This window comes from Scyliorhinus canicula, chromosome 5, assembly GCF_902713615.1.
Source record: "Scyliorhinus canicula chromosome 5, sScyCan1.1, whole genome shotgun sequence".
NCBI lineage: Eukaryota > Metazoa > Chordata > Chondrichthyes > Carcharhiniformes > Scyliorhinidae > Scyliorhinus > Scyliorhinus canicula.
In genome coordinates, this window is record NC_052150.1 from 28,885,897 (window position 1) to 28,901,558 (window position 15,662).

Sequence of the window (15,662 nt, forward strand, 5' to 3'; positions counted from 1 at the left end):
TAAGCGTCAGTTTAGGCCTCAAATGGACATGGGTGGATTAACTGATCACAAGGTTGGCAGCCTCACTCAATGGGCAATGAAGAATTGTCTTGCTGGTGCAATAGCAGCTAATGGTTTGAAGTCGCATCAGATACTTATTACTAGAGCAGAGTAGAAGAGGTTTTCTTCACACAAAGGGGGGTGGAAATCTGAAACTCTCCCCCCCCCCCCCCCCCCCACCCCCACCCACCAAAACAAAACACTCAAGACAGAGTCAATTGAAAATTTCAAAACTCTGATTTTTTTTTGGCCAAGGTATTAAGAATATGGAGCCAAATGGGGTAAATAAAATGTCGATCAGTCGTGAATGGCAGACTAGGCCTGAGGGCCTGGATGGCCTAATCCTATCCCTATGTCCCAATTGTATCTCTAGTTGACCTTTACCTAGCTTGTAGCATTTGAGGAGCATTGAAATCTGTCTGTGCAGAGTCGTCACATCTTCCCCGTGTGTGCGTGGGTTTCCTCCGGGTGCTCAGGTTTCCTCCCACAGTCCAAAGATGTGCAGGTTAGGTGGATTGGCCATGATAAATTGCCCTTAGTGATGGGTGGGGTTACTGGGTTATGGGGATAGGGTGGAGGTGTTGACCTTGGGTAGGGTGCTCTTTCCTAGAGCCGGTGCAGACTCGATGGGCCGAATGGCCTTCTTCTGCACTGTAAATTCTGTGATAATCTATGAAATCATTTCCAAAAGATTGTTCACCAAAAGTTCCTGGAGTATTTGTTTTGGTGCTGTAGTGTGTTTAAACAATTTCCTCATAATTTTCATTTAAAAAGAAAATTGTTCATCGCCTGGAAATGAAGTTTATCCATGCTGTAATATCACATACTTGACATTATCACGATTTGTACAGCATACATGCCAACATCGCAGATGCAATGCGTACATCTCTTTCCTAGGAAGATAGAGAAAGCTCAGTGTCTAACATTAGGCTAAGTTGGAAAATCAAATAATAAATTCATAGGAATTTGCTCTTATCCCTCTGAAGGCTGTGGATACTGGGGACTAATTGAAAATTTCAAGGCAAAGATCAATAGATTTTAGGTATAAGATAGCCTAAGAGATACAGGGCAAAAGCAGACAAATGGATTTAAGATACAGATCAGCAGAATCTAATAGAAAAACAGAGCAGACTCAATGGGCTGAATGAACTATTCTTGTTCCTAATGCTCTCTTCTCCAAATATCTTTGGTATGCAGAACAAAAGGGAAAGTATTACTGAAAGAAATCACATTAGAACAATGAAAATTGGCCTTTCAGGGATGGTACTTTTCAAATGTTTCCAAACTTTACTTAACACTTCTGCTTAAATCCCCTGATGTACTCTCCATGCTAAATCTTAGCGAGCCATGGTAGAGTTCAGTAATATTCTGGAAATGTGATTTTTCCAAATTAGGCTTACAGCGAATGAATTGGATGATGAAGCAGCGAGGTGCTTTGCAGATGTCCTCTCGGTAAACAGGAGCCTCCAAACATTGTGGTATGTGTTTCAGATATGTTTTGTTTATTTGTGTCTTTATGTGATCCTTTGAAAACCGTAGCAGGGGAGGGAAAAAGATACTGTTGAGAAAGCAAGAAAGGACTTGCATTTGTGTGGCACCTTTTATAACCTCAGGACATCCCAATGTATTTCGCGGTCAATATGTCTCACAATTGAATTGTTAGAAATGGAGTGCTGAGTACCGACTGTAACCCCAAATCATTTGATGGCATTAGAGAGGATTAGTTACGTAAGGGCGGCACGATGGCGCAATGGTGCCTACGGCGCTGAGGACCTGTGTTCGATCCCGGCCCCGGGTCACTGTCTGTGTGGAGTTTGCACATTCTCCCCATGTCTGCGTGGGTTTCACCCCTACAACCCAAAGATATGCAGGGTAGGTGGATTGGCCACGCTAAATTGCCCCTTAATTGGAAAAGAAAACTTAATACTATTCACTTGGGCTTGTTCTTGGCCTCATTGCACATTCTCAAGGTAACTAGTGAGTTAGCATACCTGCTTTGGCCTGGAATACACAAATCACTTAATATGTTATAACTAGCACCTTTAAATTGGCTTTAATACAAACTGATATTGATTCGCACTAATTTTGGGTGTTTTAAGCAATTGTTCAATTAGAATATGGGCCATTTATCTGTACTTTTGAGTTCTAGGGTCGATCCAATGACCACACTGCGCCCGAAAAGCAGCTCACCATAGTGCAGCGTGGCCGATAAAAGCCGGAAGACCCCGCTCCCCGGATGTCCCCGGCTTAAAACTCCTCACAAGATCCAATCTGATCTCGTGGGAAATTTATCTTCAGATTAGTATCTGGGAACAAAATCTAGTATAAGTAATGGTGAGCCGGGAACTACCAGACTGTCTTTAAAAACTAATCTCATTCACCACTGTCCTCCAGGGAAGGAAATATGCCATCTTCACTCATCCTGGCCTCTTTATGACTCCATACCCACAGCAATATGATGGACTCAATTGTTCTCTGCAAGTCACTTAGTTGTACTCAAGAAGGCAGCTCATCGCCATTTTCTGAAGAGCAGCGATTGACAGCCACTGGTCTTGTCATCATTGTATACAATACATGAAATAATAAAAAAAGGTTCAGTATTTGGTTACCATTCAGTCGCAAATTCAGTTTCACATTTCGTCCTTGAGTGACATCATAGGAGGTTAACAAATTGGTCAAAATGAAATCCAATATTTGCAACATTTGAATTATCATTAACATTGCGAACCAGACTACAAGAGATAGAAACAGTGGGATATAGCAGATACAGAATGGTTTTTGTGCAGGAAATTTAGATGACTCAATGGAAGGCCACAGGGTGTAGAGGACGCACAATGGGGAACAGAAGGGTATAGAAGACTTTAGAGTGAGGAACAGAGGGATGCAGAGGGCACACAATGAGGGACAATGAGATATAGAGGACAAGTGTTGGGGGCAAAAGATATGGTGGGGCAACAGTGGGGAAATGAGAAATAGAGAATGAAATTGGGTGACAGTGAGCTAATGAAGAGACACAATGAGGACAATCAGATGCGGAGGACACACAGTGGGAGTTATTAGGGTTAGGGTTAGGGTTACCTCAAGGCGACATTGAGGTAAAATTAAGCAGAAGGCCTCAGCAAAAGAGATAATCAACATTATCGAGTATATTTACTGCATGTCAATCACAGTACCAGCATCTGCATGGTCTATAGTTTATTGCCCAAGTAGGTAAAACTCACCACAAGGGAGGTAGGCCATCAAATGGGACAAAATAGAATGAAATTAAAATACTTTTTTTTCCCAGGTTGGTTGAGAATAACATTACTTTGCTTGGAGCAAATCGTCTCATTGAAGCACTGAGAGAAAACACCTCCGTGCAAGAGATTTGGTAAGAGCAGCTCTTTAAAATTGTGCGATGCATCATTAAGGCATCTAATGGTTTCACTGCTGAATTACCCTGTTCTCTGAGCTAAGATTAATCACATGACTGAAATTATTCTAAGGAGCTGACAGCTATCTAAAACGTGTTTTGGTTTTCAACTTGGAGCAAAAAGCATTTTCTTGTCAAAATTTTAAAACCTACAACAGGGGAGAGGAAGGATGGTCGGGATTCTCTGTTTGGGAGACTAAATTCCCGATTCAGCCACCGCCAGGCATAACGGGTGAATACGGTCAGAGCCCCAAATCAGGCTCCGCACCGGGTCGATTGTGAGTCACCCGATGTGACCTGGATCATGCTATCGCTGGCCGTGGTCCAGATCAGCATATTTAAATGAGCCATTCCCAGACACCACTCTCATATGGCAACTGGGAGTCAACGTGGTCCAGGCGGATGGCACCTCGGCGGGCAGGGGGCCTTGCAGGCCATTAGAGACCCCTGGGTGGTCAGGTACAGGGCAGGGTAGTATCCTGGCACTCCCCCTGACACCTGGGCACTGCCACCCTGACAACGCCACATGGGCATCCTGGCAGTGCCACATTTCCCACATGCATGAGCTTTGCATTCCCACTGGGGGTCGCTATTCAGGAAACGAGTCAGTAAATGCTAGTGGGCCAGCACTAGCTGAATCGCTGGGACTGGAATTGGCGCTGGAGAGGCTGACAAACAGGAGCTGTTTATAAGCACTCCACTCTCCACACGCTCTCATTCCAGCCAAGTGGATGGCACAAAGGAGACCTGCCCCGAGATTCCTGGAGACTGAGCTGGACAGAATGCTGGGTGCGGGGGGAGGAGATGAGGGACACCCTCTTCCCCAGAGTGGGCAGAGACTAAAGCCTGCCACTGTCAACAGGGCCTAGGATGAGGTGGCAGAGGCAGTCAGTGCTGCCAGCCTCACCAGGGGGACTGCGATCCAGTGCCACAAAAAGATGAACAACCTCTTTAGGGCAGCTCAGGTGAGTCACCACCCCTCTGCCCCTGGCATCACTCCCATCCCTCACATCACCCCCCCCCCCCCCACCCCCCCCACTCCTCCAGAGGCCAACCAAAACCCATCAGCCTGCATCTCCCTTACATCCCACCCTCCACCAAACCCAAACACTATTATTGTCCTCTTTGGCCAGGTGCCTTACACACCCATGCCACCAGCTACAGATCCCCGCTGCCCCCTCCGTTGAACTTACCTCCATGCATCTCACCACGCCCTTTATCTACCTCTTAGGACAAGGTGGCCCATAATCTCCGGGAGAGGCAGAAAAAAGGCGGGGGTATCCCAGACTTGAGAGTCCAAACCCCACTGGAGAAGAGGGCGATTGAGCTTGTGGGAGAAGGAGATGGGAGAGCTGTCTCAGAGGCAGTGGCTGGCATGCAGCAACCAAGTGAGCTCCCAGTGCAAAATAATGTCCCTTTAGCAAGTGACTCACCCCTCTCTCACATACCACTCCTTCTCAAGATCTCACTGTGTCTCTTCTCTTGCAGGATCACCATCAGACGAGGCTGGGCAGCCCAGCCAGATCCCCAGCACTCCCCGGAGCACCAATCCGGGGAAGACACCAACTTTTCATCACTGCTGTCACCTACACCCTCCACCATCACAGAGACTATCACCTCATAGAATCATAGAATCCCTACAGTGCAGAAGGAGGCCATTCGGCCTGGCAAGTCTGCACCTACCCTCTGAAAGAGCACCCTACCTAGGCCCACTCCCCTGCAAACCCGTAACCCCATCTAACCTTTGAGCACTAAGTGGCAATTTAGCATGGCCAATCCATCTAACCCTGCACATCATTTGGACTGTGAGAGGAAAATGCAGCACCTGGAGGAAACCCACGCAGACACGGGGAGAAATTGCAAATTCCTCAGTCTACCAAGGCCGTAATTGAATCGGGGTCACTGATGCTGAGGCAGCAGTGCTAACCACTGTGCCACTGTGCCTCAGTGGGGCATTTTAGAGAAGAGCCTCCTGGGTCACCTTATGGTACGCATGTCACATATGCTGCAGCACATCTGGTGGAGGCAGGGTCTCCTGAGGGAGCGGACAGTTGGAGGGCTGCCTGATCCCAGGAAACAGCTGTAGTTCGGGCAGGTGTTGCACTTCGAGAAAGTATGATCTCATCATTGGTAGAATGCAGACACAGAGCCAGGATTTAGAGGGGGGGGGGGGTGTCAGCAGGATTCCAGCACCTACAGGTGCAGCTGGAGGTGTTCAACTGCCTTCAGGCGCAGGAGATGGTGTTGACAATGCGTGCTTCCCAGACCAACACTGAATGGGAGGCTTCCGCAATGGAAGGCCTGGGACAAGATGTCAGAGCCATGAGTCAAGGCATCTAAGGCTTGGGGCAATCTGTGTGGTCAATGGCTGAGACGCAGAATGGGGGAGCTTAGTCAGAGGCAGATATGTCCCGGGCCATATGGGTGTTGCACTCCAGAGCTTGGCCCAGTCACAAAGGGCCATGGTGGAGGGAATTCAGAGCATTGACCGGATATTGACTGACCTTGGCCAGTCACAGGCGGAAATGGCAGAGGCACAGAGGGACATGGCACATTGCACAGAACCAGAGGGACATGATCAAGGCAGTGAGGGACATGACCGAGGCAGTGAGGAATGTGTTTCCTTAATTGAGGGACGTGTCCCAGTCTCAGTGCTCCATTGAGACCATGGCTTAGACAAGTGTGGGCCTCCAGGACTGGCAATACCAGGTGACAGTGGAGCTCACTCCGGCCTCTTCTCCATCCATGGAGGAGCCCAGTGGCCTTCGAGCACCCCGAGCAAGGGGGATGTCTTGAAATTCTCACCTTGGTCACCCTCAGCGAGAGGTGGCAGGGAACATGGCCAGAATTGCGAGGACCCCCCCCCCCCCCCAACCGGCTCCCAAAGGTTATATGGGCCTGCGAGATGGATTGGCCAGCTCACATGCAGGGATCACCCAGGAAGACAGTGGAAGGTGATCCTAAAGGCAGGAGTCAGATTTTGTCAAACTATGAGGAGCACCAGAGCTTATCTCACAGCGAGCTGTCATCATCATCCTCCATCCTGCGGACAAGCCCCACTGATATTGCAAACCCAGGGCCAACACCCTGTGGTGATGCTGGTCGGACTCTTGGAAGGGGGAGGAACTGGGGTGGTGGGATGGAGTGAAGGGCAGCGGGACAGGGATTGAGGAGTGAAGAGAGGAGAGATAGGTAAGGTGCAGTGAAGGAAGAAGGGACAGTGAAGGTGCAGTGAAGGGAGGAGGGACATGGAAGGTGCAGTGAAGGGAGGAGGGACGGGGAAGGTGGAGAGAAGGGAGGAGGGACAGGGAAGGTGGAGTGAAGGGAGGAGGGACAGGGGAGGTGGAGTGAAGGGAGGAGGGACGGGGAAGGTGGAGTGAAGGGAGGAGGGACAGGGGAGGTGGAGAGAAGGGAGGAGGGACGGGGAAGATGGAGTGAAGGGAGGAGGGACGGGGAAGGTGCAGTGAAGGGAGGAGGGACAGGGAAGGTGGAGTGAAGGGAGGAGGGACAGGGAAGGTGGAGTGAAGGGAGGAGGGACAGGGAAGGTGGAGAGAAGGGAGGAAGGACAGGGAAGATGGAGTGAAGGGAGGAGGGACTAGGAAGGTGCAGTGAAGGGAGGAGGGACGGGGAAGGTGCAGTGAAGGGAGGAGGGACAGGGAAGGTGCAGTGAAGGGAGGAGGGACGGGGAAGGTGGAGAGAAGGGAGGAGGGACAGGGAAGGTGCAGTGAAGGGAGGAGGGACGGGGAAGGTGGAGAGAAGGGAGGAGGGACAGTGGAGGTGAAGTGAAGGGAGGAGGGACGGGGAAGGTGGAGTGAAGGGAGGAGGGACAGGGGAGGTGGAGAGAAGGGAGGAGGGACGGGGAAGATGGAGTGAAGGGAGGAGGGACGGGGAAGATGGAGTGAAGGGAGGAGGGACAGGGAAGGTGCAGTGAAGGGAGGAGGGACAGGGAAGGTGGAGTGAAGGGAGGAGGGACAGGGAAGGTGGAGTGAAGGGAGGAGGGACAGGGAAGGTGGAGAGAAGGGAGGAGGGACGGGGAAGATGGAATGAAGGGAGGAGGGACTAGGAAGGTGCAGTGAAGGGAGGAGGGGCAGGGAAGGTGGGTGATGGGAGATGGGGCAGGGAAGGTGTCACCTTGATGGTTACAGGGAGTGGGTGTCTTCCTCTAAACACCCACAGTGTCAGGTGCACCACCATCTGGCACAGGTTAGCCCGAAGTCTTCAGCGACACAGATGGTCTAGCAGCTCCAGAAAGGACAGGCGGCGACAGTATTCACATGCCCTGATACGGCGTCCCTTTCGCACCTCCTCCTCTACCTGTTCAGTCTCATTGACTGACCCCTGCTCTCCTCTTGTGCAGGGTCCCCACTGAGCAGGCCCTGTTTCTCCAGCCTCTATGTGTCCGCAACAACAGCTGTGGCCATGTAGAGAACAAGCATTCCTGGCTGTACTCCAAAATTATGTGAGAGTCAGCGCCTAACGCTCAGCCGCCGACTCTCCAAATCCCACTGCAGTTCAGCCCTCACTTGAGCATTGATTGGCATTGGAGGGTATGCTAGGGAGGAGGTGATCCTGTAGCTCCAATGTTCCGGGTGTATGCTCCAATACGGCTGGGGGGGGGGGGGGGGGGGGGGGGGGTGGGGAGTGCTGTAGATTGAGATTACCACCTGAGATGATTTTTCTATTTCCCAGCCGACCCAGAGCCACTCTCCAGCCTACAATTTGACACTGGGCAGGGAGAGGCCCTTAACCCACCCAAGCGTGAAATTGTGTCTAGGGTTTGGTTGGTGGGACCCCGGAAGGAATCTCATCCATTCAATTTTATGCTCTTCCCCTTGGAGAACTTGTCTTGGAGGGAAACATAAAAAAGGGCCCGATTATCCGCAAATGCGGCGAGTCGAAAGGCTGCCGTGAAACTGGCCGTGTTTCACGGCAGCCTCCGCGCCCCCTCCCAGGACCCGATTCTCCCCCCCGGGCGGGGCTAGCAGCGGGGCCCCGTGAAGCACGGCATCGCGGGCTTAGCGACCATCGCTAAGTCCGCGCGCCAAGCGTCACGCCGGCTGACGCGCACGATGACGTCAGCTGCGCATGCGCGGGTTGGACGGCCGTGGTGCGGCCGTGCCAATCGGTGCCATAGTTGTCCGGGACGGCACCTTGCGGCCGTTTTCACGAACGGTGAGAGCAGGTGTGATCGCGTTCGTGAAAACAGCTGTAAAGGCCTGGGAACTCGGCCCATCGGCCTGCGGAGAATCGCTGTTCACCGTAAAAAAACTGTGAGCAGCGATTCGTGTCGTGGGGCGGCCGTGGGGGGGGGGGGGGGGGGGGGAGAATAGCGGGAGGGCGTGAAAATTGTCGGGAAGGCCCTCCCGCTATTCTCCGACCCGTCGTGGGCAGCGGAGAATCGCGCCCAAAATTCTGCTCAATGATTTTATTGGGGATCATGGGGGAAAGGGCTGCCAACTGGTGCAGTTACAGCGGGTCAGGGGGGTGAGAAAACAGGGCATTTTCTCCATTGGCTGTCGAACATGGTTGAATGGGAAAGAAAATACAAATAATATTGGTTGGCTAGATGTCGCAAGCAGCCATTTCATGGTGTTTTATTTCTTGTGTCTGTCCCAAATTAGCCTGAAGAACAATAAAATATCCATTGAAGAAGCCACAGCTCTTAATGCAGAGCAACGGATTGTGGTGTGAACAGCATCTTCTGGGCCAGATGTAGGACTAATAACCTGTGCCAAGGAGCTATGACATCCGCTATGCCACCTGAAGAGAATTTAACAAATACTGTGCAAGTATTGGTACAATCTACACCGTCCTGAGTTATTTCTGTCCCGTTATTTTTGAAAATGTGTTTTTTTCCAACTTTCAACTGACTCAAAGTTTGTAATTTGAAATGAGATAGTACAAACTTCTTAAAAATGTAAGGGCACCTCCAAGATGAAGGCGAGAAACAAAGAAACCCCCTGGAGGGAAGTTTGAAGAGAGCGACATTTCCTATAATTCAGACACCCATTGAAAGCTCTTAACTGTCTAAGGAGGTGACATTAAACATGCAAAGTGCTGGATATTGAAATAATGGCTGCCACAGACAGACTCACCCAAAGCCCCTTGGAAATACACAACGGGTGAAGTATTTCGAGTCCAGATTGGAGCCACTGCAGAGAGATTGCAAGAACTTCCTCAGCAGAGGAAACAGGCAGAAAGCTGGACTCTCTCCCTCTCTTGGAACAAGTGAATTACTGGGTTCAGAAGCCAACTTCAAGAGAAACCTACCAGCAAACTAAGATCTCATAATAATTACACCATCTTCCACATTTGGCTGCGTCTATGAAACCGACTAATCAAAAGCAGCCCAACATTTAAAATGTTGCAGCTCCCGGAAATTAAAGGACACTTAACCATATATTATTTGAAACTTATTTTTATTGCTCTCTGACTTCCCTTATTTCTGATACCTGTGTGTCATTTTTTTGCACAGATTTAATGGTTAATAAATTTGCTCTTTCTTCATCTCTAGAAAAACATGTTTGATTGGGTCCTTATTGCTCGTAGCATAAATAGTTAAATACATTGCGATTTGGAAGCTCACAAAGAAACTTAAACCCTTTGTTGTGACCAACCGAGGAAGTTGAGCAGAGGGGAGCCGGTTTATTCCTTCTCATCTGGTCATAACAATGCCATGTAGCTCCAGCATATCAAATCTGAGGCTACCACAAAGATGCACTGACAATCCCTTCCACCCCTAGAGGTTTCCAAGCCAGCCTCATTGTAATTGTGGAGGAAGTTCAAACATCCCATGGACGATTGCCCTACACTGGGCACCGTCGAAACTATGATATAAATTGTAAACTTCAGATGGTTCTGACTGTCTTAAAGTAAAAGCTACCTGGAAGACGTTAGAAGAATTAAAACCACTTCTCACATCTGGGTAACCATTTGCACTCACCCACCCGATGGGACTCCCCCAACATCCCCAACCCCTCACTCCAGGTATCCACTGACTAACCCTCCCATGGGACTCCCCCAAATTCCTCCAAATCTGCATAGTACTCTCCCAAAACCCCTTACTTACCACAGGATCCCCCCGATGACCTCCAGTGCCCCCATGGACTCCCCCCCTCCCCAACTACCAGCCCACTGTGCAATTATCAGCCCACCCTTGACTAAACCTGCCACCATCTACCTCCTCACCCTCTACACAACCCTACTCCCCACAGGATCCCTTGACTAGCCGCATTACCCCCCCCCCCCAACTAAATTCCCCATCCTTTGACTGCAAACCCCATAAACTGCACCCTCCTCACCGCCCTGCGTGTCAACCTCCCACAGGACCACCCCACTGCCGTTCCCCTCCTCCCTGACTACAGTCCACACCACTGCCCCCCCCCCCAAACTGACCACCCCCTTCTCCTTGCTTTCTCAGAGTGATCAGCCCCTTAAACCCATCTTTGTCATGGCACAGCTAGTGCCATTAAAAAGGGAGGTGGCACCCTTACCTCCGATTGCCCTGCCCTTGACACAAGGCCTTGGGAACCTGCTGCGCACCACCCCCCCCCCCCCCCTCCCCCCACCTGATCTAATCCAGTGTGAGTCAGAAGATCAGGTGAGAAACGAGCAACTTCATTCCCAGGCAAGTGACCCTGATTGCCATTCCACAGATGTTACAGGCGCTTCAAAAAGTTAAACATATAAACATTAAAGTTGTGGAATACATTGATGGGGCCAGGGGTGCGGGGATGGGGGGATGGGGGGGGGGGGGGGGGGGGGTGAAGGACATGCTAGTCGCCGCAGCCCTGGGGGATGCTCAGTGGCTGCACAAGCTGGTGCTGATTGAGGAGGAGGAAGCTGCAGCTGCGGAGCGTGCCACAGAGGGACAGGAGGCTGCCAGCCAGGATGGAGAGCCGGCTGCCCAACAGGCCGAGGAGGAGGAGGTGCCAAGGAGGTGCCACATGAGGCCTTGTGTGTATCGTCATTTGAGGACCTACCGGACTGGGCATGTTGTCGAAGACTCCAGCTGAGCAGGGAGATAGTGCGACATATCTGCCAGATCATAGCACACCTGGCACCATGGGGGTATGAGGCAGGACACCTGCTCCCGATGGCCACCAAGGTAACGGTTGCCCTGAACTTCTATGCCTTAGGGTCCTTCCAGGCGTCGAGTAGGGACCTGTCCGGGAACTCACAGTCCTCGGTGCACAGGTCATCCGTGCCATCATGGAGTCCCTATATGCCCAGGCAGCTCAATACATTCACTTCAACCAACCAGGATACTCGGGCAGGATAACCCGGGTCCAGGGGGTGATCAACAGTATGCATGTCACCCTCCAAGCACCTGCAGATGACAGTCTGCTCTACACAAACTGAAAGGGGTTCCATTCAATGAACATGCGGCTGATATGTGACCATCAACTGTGCATCATGCATGTCTGCGCCCGATACCCAGGCAGTGTGCACGACGCCTTCATCCTGGCACACTCGGCGATTCCTGACATGTTCGAGACACCCTCCCAGCTGGGGGGGGGGGGGGGGAGGTTGGGTCCTGGGTGGCAGGAGTTATCCACTACGGTCGTGGCTGATGACACCTATCCGGAGGCCACACACCGATGCTGAGACTTGCTACAACAACGGCCATGCAGCAACCAGGTCTGTGATCAAGCAGTGCTTCAGACTGTGCACACAGAAAGCTCATAGTGTGACGGAGGGGAGGGTTGGGGAGGAATTGGCATAGAAGGTAAGCAGCATTTGCTGCTGATGCCACGTCTCTGTCAGCCTTATCCTTCCTTCTGCGTGAGCTCAGCGTTCTGCAAGATGCGGATGAAAAACCCTCGTAGACTGGCTGCAGTGTGTCTTTCGCATGGCACACAGTAGCCAGTGAGCTATTGGCAAAGGCTGGCATCATGCAAATGCCACCCGCATCTCAATTGCCCTCAAACCATGTTCTCTCCTTGCACAGGACAAGTTAACGCACGACAAGCACGAACGACAGAGAGGGGGAAAGGAACATGGCGGTTTTCTGGCACCTGACACCAATGGAAGAGTGGGCTGCCAGCTGGCAGTGGAGGTTTAGGGACCATTCATGCCCAGACAGCGCGGTCAGTCTAGCCTCCATCCAGTAAGGAACCACACTTACTGTCTTTACAGACAAACCTATGGAGGCAGCCCATGCAGTCACTCACTCTTTCGATTACAGGTGCCATCAAGTCCAGCTCCAGCTCCAAGATCACCAGAGGGTTGCTGGGCGAGCCTCTGTGAGAAGTCCCAGACAAGATGCTGGAGAGGCAGCGAGAGACAGGGAAACATCAGGCATAAGAGGCCCTCATCAGAGTGGCAAGTCAGGGAGAGAAGTCTACCTGCTGGCTGATGAAGTACCAACATGTGCATGCATCAAGGTCTCCAAGGGGAGGGTGGCCGATGCAATGGAGAACTTGGTCCAGCAGGATGCCCAGTTGCTGCTGGAGATGCATGCACACCGTGTAAGGGGTGAGTTCATTCTGCTTGCTGTGAGGATACGTGCCAGCCTTCCAGGGCCAGGATGTTTACTGGAACATGAGGCACCAGATGTTCAGCCTCAGATATTCTCATCTATCTGCCTGACTTTCCCAACTGCTTATCTAATCTTTAAGACTTACTTACTTCATATCAGGGCCGGGATTCTGCGATATCGCAGCCAAGTGTTGACACCGACATCAACGGGCCTCCAGGCCCAGGAATTCTCCTCTTCTTCGGGGGCTAGAACGGCGCTGGAGTGCTGTGCGCAGCTCTGGCACCGAAAGCCGGCCCTGCACAGACTGCGCGGGTCCGCGCATGCACGCGACGGCCATCTCCGCGCCGGCCCCTGTGCAACATGGCGGAGCCCTACAGGGGCCTGGCGCAGGGGAACATTGGTCCCCCTGGAATGAGCGTGCCCGCCGAGCGGTAGCCCCTGATCGCGAGCCTGGCCACCATGGAGGAACCCGCCCCAGGAGTCAGATTCCCCCCGGCCCCCCACCAGGACGGCCCCCGCAGCCAGAACGCCGAGGTCCCGTTGGGTGGGACCATATGTAAACCACGGTGGTGAGACTCGGCGGAGCTCGGTGGGCATTCGGCCCATCGAGCGCGGAGAATCGCCACGGGGGCTGCTTTCAACGGCCCCCGACCGGCACCGCGGCGACCAGAGAATCGGCGGCTTGGCATCGGTGCGGCGTGGCAGGATCTTCGCGCCCGCCCCCCAACGATACTCCGACCCGGCGCAGGCTCGGAGAATCCGGCCCAGGTCTTTTTGCTCGTTCGTTGGACTTCACCTCGGACCTGAGTCGCGACAGGTGCCAGGAGCCGAATCTCGCAGCCGCCGTCGACCCTAGGGTCCCTGACAAGCAGATGGGCAAGAGAGTCTTGTGTTATTTTCTTCTTTTACATTATTTTTATATTATATTCTTATTTGTATTATTCTTTGCGAATAAAGTAGAATAGATGAACTTCTGTCGTTGCTCTCTTTATTACATTATGTCCGAATCATAAAGACACCTTGGAGTAATCCAAGATGCACCTATACTCCATCGCTGTAGCCATAAGTTGGCTTTTGCAGTGGTTATACAAGAGTGGAGACTGGGCAACTAAACCTCCCTCTCCCCCTCCCTATGAATAATTTCCATTCAACTCACAGCTTGTTTTAAAAGTTCATTTAAATACCCTGCTGGTTGTCCTGCAGGAGTTCTAGTTTGAGGGCCCTGTTGATGGGCCATTGCCGTTAGCCCCAGGGACGTGTACAGGGAGTCCAATGGTGGAATTGACTATTAAGATATGGAACCAGTTGAGGTGGCATTTTAAGTTGGACAAAATGTTGGTGTTGATGCCACGGGAACCCTATGTTTAAGCCGGGGAGGGTGGGGTGTGGCTGGGCTGTATAGGAAGTGGAGGAAGGAGGGGCTGGGACAGGTTAACGATATGTTCTCAGAGAGGTTTGCTGGACCGGGTGAGCTCATAGAATTTACAGTGCAGAAGGAGGCCATTTGGCCCATCGAGTCTGCACCGGTCCTTGGAATTAGCACCCCACTTAAGCCCACACCCATAACCCCACACCGAGTTTAGGTAGAGGCAAGTGTGGGACGCCGTGCAAAAGGAGTTGCTGACGATGCCCCAACTACTGAAGTACACGTTACTGGAGCAACCACTGCTTCCTGATGACTTGGGAGAGGGCAGGATTGGGGACATATACGAGTGGCTGGGAGAGTAGGGCAAGGCACTGGTGGTAAGGATAAAGCATAAGTAGGAGGAGGAGTTGGTGAGGGAGAGAGGATGCGGATTCTGGTGTGAGGCGATGAGGTGAGCGAACTCAACCTCCTGTGCGAACATTAGCTTGATTCAGTTCAAAGTGGTGCACAGGATACACATGACTCAGGCTAGCTGGAATTAAAAGCTAGTGTCTGTAATGGTGACCAGAGGGGCAGCACTGTGGCGCATTGGTTAGCACTGTTGCCTCACGGCGCTGAGGTCCCAGGTTCGATCCCGGCCCTGGTCACTGTCCGTGTGGAGTTTGCGCATTCTCCCTGTGTTTGCATGTGTGTCACCCCCACAACCCAAAGATATGCAGGGTAGGTGGATTGGCCACGCTAAATTGCCTCTTAATTGGAAAAATGAATTTATTTTTAAAAAAGTAATGGGGACCATGAACTATCGTCGAATGTCATAAAAACCTATCTGCTTCACTAATATCCTATTTGGAAAGGAAATCTGCTGTCTTTCCCTTGATCTGGCCTACATGTGTCTTCAGGCCCACAGCAATGTGCTTGACTCTTAAATGCTTACCGAGCTGGCCCAGCGAGCTACTCAGTTGTATCAAAGTGATTTGAAGCCCAAAAGAAATGAAACTGGCCGGAATTTTAAACTGTTCCCAAACCTCCGAATTGTTGTTTTTCTTGGCCAATTTGTATGCTTCTTCCTTGGATGGAATACTATCTCCAATTTCCCTTTTTAGCCATGGATTGGGACCCTTTCCCATTTTACTTTTCGGCCAGACAGGAATAAACAATTGTTGCTGTTCCCCCATACAGTTCTTGAATGTTTGCCATTGCCTGCCATTCATCCTTTTATGTAATGTTCCCCAGTCCATCATAGCCAACTGGCACCCCATATCATTGCAGTTTCCTTTATTCAGATTCAGGACCCTAGTCTCAGAATCAACCACGTCACTCTCCACCCTGATGAAAAATTCTATCATATTATGGTCACTCATCCC

The 15,662-nt window shown here is 51.3% G+C and overlaps 1 protein-coding gene across 2 annotated transcripts in view; it reads left to right on the forward strand.

Annotated features, from left to right (window-relative positions):
• The window catches only part of LOC119965880 (nucleotide-binding oligomerization domain-containing protein 1-like), a 51,901-nt gene extending 41,931 nt beyond the window's left edge, over positions 1-9,970 (forward strand). For both annotated transcript variants that reach the window (XM_038796835.1, XM_038796836.1), the window contains 3 exons: positions 1,434-1,517; positions 3,326-3,409; positions 9,073-9,970. In XM_038796835.1, the coding sequence (XP_038652763.1) occupies positions 1,434-1,517; positions 3,326-3,409; positions 9,073-9,142 (238 nt within the window). In that variant the 3' untranslated portion in view covers positions 9,143-9,970. The remainder of the gene's footprint in view (positions 1-1,433; positions 1,518-3,325; positions 3,410-9,072) is intronic.
• The last annotated feature ends 5,692 nt before the right edge of the window (positions 9,971-15,662 follow it).